General features: G+C 37.8%; 1 protein-coding gene across 2 annotated transcripts in view; it reads left to right on the top strand.

Moving 5' to 3' along the window:
• LOC107691273 (protein diaphanous homolog 3-like) overlaps positions 1–3,874 on the top strand; it is a 357,819-nt gene extending 353,945 nt beyond the window's left edge. For both annotated transcript variants that reach the window (XM_016489790.1, XM_016489789.1), the window contains one exon: positions 3,238–3,874. In XM_016489790.1, the coding sequence (XP_016345276.1) occupies positions 3,238–3,473 (236 nt within the window). In that variant the 3' untranslated portion in view covers positions 3,474–3,874. The remainder of the gene's footprint in view (positions 1–3,237) is intronic.
• The last annotated feature ends 3,296 nt before the right edge of the window (positions 3,875–7,170 follow it).

The following is a 7,170-nucleotide window of genomic DNA, read 5'->3' as shown; positions in this document are numbered from 1 at the left end:
ATTTATTTATTTTTTATATATATTCAATATAAATATATTGTTTTAAAATATTTAATATATTAAATTATATTAATATTTTACAATATACATTTTTTTGTACTATATTTTTAATCAAATAAATGCAGCCTGGGTGAACATACTGTAAGAGACTTCTTTAAAAAATTTTTTTTTTTTTATTTAGAATTTTGAACGGTAGTGTGCTTTTTCCCAAAATTAGACTTTTGTTTTCCATCAAAACAGTAAACATTAAAATGGGCCAAAATATCCCTTAGACCTGCATTAAAGAACGCACAATACTGTGTCTAGAGACCTGAATATCATACCTGTGAGTAGACTTTTTTGTCTTGGGCCAAAGACAGCACTTTGCAATTTCAAAGAAACATCCTGGCAAGCACTTAACAACACCCTAGCTTCATGGACGAGAAGGCACTACTCTTAAGATAATGCAAAAATCTAGTTTTCTTTTGTTATCATGGACTTATAGCTTGATAAAGATGATTCAATGTGTTGAATGTCTGCATCTCTGCCTAAATTTGCAGCTTAGACCTAGAAACTATTATGAGGAGATACAAAAACAGCTGCAGTTGTGTATTTTCAGTGGGAAATTTGTTTGAGGACCGTCATGTCTGTGGGCTCCTTTATTGCGGTATTTTTGCTTAGCTGCTATCGCTGGCTCTTTTCTTCCCTCCCTTTCTTTCTCTCTCTCTCTCTCATTCTCCATCCTTTCTTGTTTGTAGAGATTGTCCTTGTTTAAAGCACTCATACATCACTCTCTCCCTTGCTCCTGTGCTGAAGTGAATGAGTGTGCTTTGCACCTTAGTGAGGCTCTGTTTGTAATGCTGGAGCTTTTTTTTGTTTGTTTTTTTGCTGCGTGGCTGTAATATGTTCTGTCATGAGAGATTCGAGACTGGTGCAGTAATCGTTGCTGATATGATGATAAAACCGCTCAGTCCAGGACCAACCAGGAACACTTATAGCTTCTCAGCCATACTGCTCCATACAGCATTAATACAGGTCAAGGCAAGGTCAGATGAATGTGGAAATGATTTTCTCTTTGCTTTTGTTCTTATTTATTAATTTGCTTGTTTTTTTTTCTCTGCATCTCTCCATCCATATACCACTCTTATTCCTGTGTTTGTAGTGTAAATGGGGGGTCCAAAGCTAGAGTCGAAAAAAAAAATACAGTTTCCACATCAGAGTTTTAATAAATAAATAAATAAAACATAATAATAATAATATTTAAAAAAACTGAAAAGATAATTAACCTTTATTTCTCATAATTGTGATTTTATCTTACATTTGCCACTACATTTATCGCTTGCATTTGTGACTTTATATCACAGTGTGACTGTTTTAAAATTAGTATTTATTATTACAGTTGTATTATTATTTATGATAACACTTTAGTATTGGGACCGATTTTCACTCTTAACTAAAGCACATATTCTGCATGACCATGTTCTACATCCCAAATCTTACCCAATACCCAAACTTAACAACTACCTTACTAACCATTAATCACTATTAACTATTAAGCAGCAAATTAGGAGTTTATTGAGGCAAAAGTCATAGTTAATAGTGTAGGGATTTCTATGCAAAAGACTCTCTCAGACGAACTTCGAGGCTCCTCCGTAACCCGGCAACCAACCAATCCAACGAGGGCTCTCCCAAAAGGACGTCATCCTGACGTCATCTCAGTAACCAATCAGCAACGGAATTTCCCTCCAGCAGCCAAACCTGGAACCCCGTTGCAACTGACTTCACAAACGCAAGTACAAACAAGGTCTACTATCCGCTGAAATAGGTGCTGAACCATTTAAGCAGTAAACATAAGACAAACCTCTGCTTTGTGATTCTCTCAGTTTGAATTTAAAACCACTCGTGAAAACGAGTTAGAACTTTGGGAACTTCTCAGAACTCCGTTAACATCATTTTCATTCTTCAGAACTGTATGTGTATGTGTGTGTGTGTGTATGTGTATGTCTTAGCTTAGGTCAGTGTAATTTAGAATAGCCAATAAATTCGTGTTTCCTTTATAAAGAAGTATTGTCTGGTGTCATGACATTTTAAAGTTGAACCTTGCCAAGATCTTGCTACCTAGCTCGTAGCGTATAACTTATCAAAGAACGTATTAACCCATGGCCAGGGAAAATACATATAGTCAAATTGTTAATATACACTGACATTAACGTCTCGCTGGACGAGTAGCTGATAAAGTGTAAAATATCGAATTTGAAATCAGTTTTAATCAGGTTGACCTCGAATTTTCAGATTCGATTCCTCTCAAAACCTGAGCTAGAAATAAAATTAATGATTAATTCCCTTATAAAGAATTAATGAGTTAAATTCCTTACAATAGTTTAATAGTGAGAACTGTATCTTAAAATAAAGTGTGACCTCATTTATTTGCATTATTTTGAATTATTTTTTATTTTTTTATATTTATCTTATTTTGTGTTTTACAAAATCACAGATGTGAGAAATAATATTGGACAATTCTGACTTTGTGACTCACAATTACTCATTTAATTTTTTGAAGCAGGCTTCCAGTGAAGGCCGTATTTGATAAATTTTCACTTTAAAATCAAAGTTTTAAGATTTTTCAAACAAAGAAAACTATTAATAATAACTGAATAAGATTCTGCATTATTTGTAGGTATCTATTCTAAAGGTGCCTGCCATTAGTCTTTTTTTTTTTTTTTATAATTTACGTTCAGTCAAATTGTTATGCTGATCATTTATACTTTAAAATGTCTTAAATCAAAGCATTTTTGCTTGTGGTTTCAGACTTTTGAACTCCTCTCACAGTCTGGATGGCGGTAAGAGTGAGTAAGAGAAGGACGGTCAGAGGTTGCATCAGTCTGATCAGGTAGATGTGCTGAGGTAGTGAAGCAGTGCAGAGCATTAAGTCAGTGTGACGGCTTCCCACAAGCCCCTGCGCCACATCACAGATCAGAGATTTAGTGCTGGAAAGGCTAGAAGAACAGCAGTGGCAATAAAAGGTGAGAGGTGACGATACTGAGGTGAGCGAGCGTCTACGTGTTCGCCTCTTTCATTTATATCGTGTTGTCATGCTGTCGGCTGCATCACTCTCCGTCTTCCTCTCTCATTTCTTTGATGACTTTAGTGCCGGCACGACCCATCCTCAAAGAGCTGCTAACTTTTATAAACGTTTTCATGAGAACCTGTTTTTTTTTTTCTCCCCATCTCTCTCCCTCCCTCCCATCTCTCCTGCAGAAAACATGAAGGCACCTCTGCAAAGGTCACGGTCGCGGCAGAATATCAATTTCAACTCGACACGAGCACCCACTGCCAAAGAGCCTCATTACGAGAGCGAACCCCATCCGTCTGCAGCCCACAGGCCGACCCACCGGGCCGAGAGAGAGAAGGAAAAAGAGCAAACTCCGACGCTTTGCTCATCCAATGGTGACACGGACGTGGAGTCCTTGCTCGCACGCCTGCGTGACCTGTGATGACATCACCACCTCTCGGGTTTGACCTCTGTAGTCACTTCGGTGACACAGACACAAAAAAGAAACACAAATCTCGCAGTCACCTTTTGCTAATAAATGCCGGCGGGTTGCGCACATACACGCATAGGAAAAGTCTTAACAATTAACCTTTCCCATCCGTCGTCTCTGCCCGTTTACCTCCAACAACAGACTTGTTGTCCACAGAAGTGCGAGTCATTGTGCTGGTCGGGTCCAGGATGAAAACTCGTCGCTGTTTTGTATTAAGCAGCTAATTACCGGACAGTTTAGAGTGACCTTTGGGCCAAGCACTTTTTTTATGTCGTAAACAGACCAATTATTACTCTTTAAAGGCTTCTTTAAGGCACTCATACATGCGTATTTTCACATACATAGATGTTTGAGCGATAGCAATTCAAATTTGTCAAATCTATTTTTCCTTTTCTGCAAAAAAAATAAATAATTAGCTTCTTTAATAACATAGCTATATCTTAAATGTTTATTATAAACATAAATCACTTTTTTCAGTGTGAATCTTCTTTACCTTTGTTTGTATTCATGTATATGCAATCAAATTAATCCTAAAAACAGTTTTAATATGCATGGAAATCTTTATACTTATGAGGAATTACTCACTGTTTTCTATTTTGGAGTTAAAAAAGAATGTATTAGTTGGGTTTCGTCCCCCTCAAGAGAGACGGTACTATGCAAGAGCAGCGGTTCTGTATTGGGAGAGCCGCTGACAGCAGATCCCTGAGTGCCAGGAATATTTGTACTGCTTAGCAAACCTCACTGATATAATGCACACTTCTTCTCTGCACATTTGTTCTTGGATCTGCTGCTTTTCCAAATAATGTTTCTTTTTTTTTCTTTTTCTTTTTTTTAGACATTTAATTTCTTTGGTTTCTTTTTGTGTTTGTCTGTCTTGCTGTGTGCAGGTGTTTTCTCGTTGTATAATTGGCATGTTTTCACATTCCTCCTCATGATGTTTTCTGTTCTGCTATTCCTGATGTGATTTTCCTCTTTACTGCTCTCAATCAGGCGTGACATCGGAATGCGATTACCTGTGAAATCACATCTCTTTCTCTCTTTCTCTCTCTCGCTCTCTCTCTCTCTCTGGACTTACTCCCATCACCTTTTTTGATTCTTTGAAACAACATTCCTGTTATTGGATAGACATTATTGCGGTGACATCCTTTGGTGAAATGTTTCAAATAAAATAAGGAAAAGAAAAACGATGCAGAGAACTCAGTCTTTTGTTTGGCTTCAAAACAGACGAATGTCAATTCTTTTCTTATTTTAATTTCGTTCCACTTACTCTCTCAGTCAGTTTCCCTCATTAAAAGGGTGCATATGTTCTAGTGCATCCTCTCATTCATTCAGAAATCGTATTTTATGCACGGTTACCTGAGAGTCCTGGAGAGATGAAAGCCTCTGCTACCCACAATCACACCGTTATTGTATTGTAAGTAATAATGAATGCTGTTTCCAAAGGTGTCTGTTCCAGTTTCATTAATCTACTTGAAATGGGGGAGGTGGGTTTGCCCCTTCACCACAGTAGGATGCTGGTGTTATTTGGGAATGCTGGTAATTAAAAGAATGATAGCAGGTAACTTGCTGCCTACCACATTCTTAGCCAGCATCATGTGAATGACTGAAATTGGCAGCAACTGCACATGGAATTCAGGTGCTTGTCATGTAAAGTACAGGGAAGCTATTAAATCAAAGAAAACATGACCCTGACAAATAAAATAAAATAATAAGTTTAGTTGGATACTACTTAATCAGAACTATTTTGACATGTACTTTAAAATTTAAAGTACATTTTATTCATCAAAGAATCATGAAAAATGTATTAGTTTCCACAGCAATATTAACGAACAAAACATTGATAATTATAAGAAGTATTTCTGGGTACCAAATCAGCATATTAGAGTGATTTCTGAAGGATCACGTGACACCAAAGACTGAAATAATGATGCTGAAAATTCAGCTTTGCATCACAGAAATAAATTACATTTTAAAATATATTAAATCATTATTTAAAACTACAATAATATTTTACAATGTTGCTGTTTTTACTGTATTTTTGATCAAATAAATGCAGCTTTATTGAGTGTAAAAGATAAAAGTAAATAATCTTGCCAACCCCAAACTGTAGTGTACATAAATGTATCCTAAAATATTGATCTTGAAATGAAAAAAAAAGGTTCACTTGCATGTTATTTGTCAACTATCCACTAGTACTGCTGCCTTAGAATCTGAATTACCTTAGAACAAGTTCCCTTAGCAGGCTGCATATTTTTACCTACATTTGGTCTTACATGCTTATGATGCACTCCAATGCTTTCCAGATAGTTTGCTCACTATCTTTTGCAACTGAGCTCAAATATTTGTGAATCGCCCTAAGCCACAGTTCGGATTCACAAAATAGATCACATAAAAGATAACATCGCCCAACGATAAAATTGAATGAGTCTGAAAAGAGGCCATATTGGTATTCTTTGAAACCAATAACCCAGAAAACAACATAATTGACAATAATCTCCACACCAAATCTCCATTTAAATACCCTGTGTACATGCACCACACTTTGCAGGTAAAAACAGACCCCACGGTTACCAGAGGATAAGAGCCCATCACAACAACAGGCCGCGTCAGTGTGGTCGAATAGCTCTTTGTGCCGAAATGAAATCATATCAGTTTGCATCCATGTCCTAAGCCACAAAGTCACACGTCCACTTTAAAAAGAACATCGATTCCTCTCCTCCACGCTTTTTATTTGCGTTTAGTCGTCCAAGACGTCAGGCTCTTTGCAGGCGGTGTGTGTAGTGCTGCCCTTAGTGGGATCACAGCTCCGGTCAGCACCACGGACAGCTCCAGCAAAAGCAATGCTAATGAAGCACGGCCTTCCTCGTTCCCCTGTGTATTAGCATCAGACAGGAGCTCACTCTCACCATCTCCCCTCCAAATGATCCACTGCCGCTGCGAGCGTAACCCCGAGAGAGGATGTTCTGTGCTTCTGTGTCCCGTGTTCTTTGCTCTCTGCTTCTTTATTTTTTATGAACTGCCTCTTTCTCTCACTCATCTGCTCTCGCCCTACTCCAAAACGACAGGAACACAAGAAATCACCCAATCCTGTTGCCTTTTTCCCAGCTTAATAGGACAAACCGGAGCGGCAGAGGATATGAAATTCTGCTCGATGTAGTTCTGCCCGAGTAGTGGCCAAAACTACTCCGTGAAGCAAACAAGATCATTCCTTTCCTATTTAATGCCTGCAGTCAGCTGGCTTTCCACAGGACGACAGGGAGATCAGAAGGGGTTAAAGGGTCACAGCCAAAACATTGGTTCTTCTTAAGACATTCTGCTTCGCGAACGAAGGTCAGGTGGGAGAGATTAAGGCTTGTTTATTTAGATGCATGTGTGTTGTTTCATACTTCTTTTGTTAATTATGCTTCAAATGACTTGAAATGGCTTTTTTATTGTTGTTATTACAGTATGTACTTTTTTCCACTGTGTTTGTGTGCTTTTTACAATGATGGTTTCTATTATTCTCTCCGTTATCTCGGCTATTGGATGTGAATCTACTTGACAGACGGTCCTCAATAACAATGTGAAGGTCTGGCTGTTCTCTAACAGTAGCAACCAAGACGAACACAGACTGTCCAACTAGAGAAAGAGAAACAGACATCTGTTGGTT

The sequence above is a fragment of the Sinocyclocheilus anshuiensis genome, unplaced genomic scaffold (genome assembly GCF_001515605.1).
Source record: "Sinocyclocheilus anshuiensis isolate Anshui unplaced genomic scaffold, SAMN03320099.WGS_v1.1 scaffold1154, whole genome shotgun sequence".
NCBI lineage: Eukaryota > Metazoa > Chordata > Actinopteri > Cypriniformes > Cyprinidae > Sinocyclocheilus > Sinocyclocheilus anshuiensis.
This window is presented reverse-complemented; position numbering and strand designations above follow the sequence as displayed.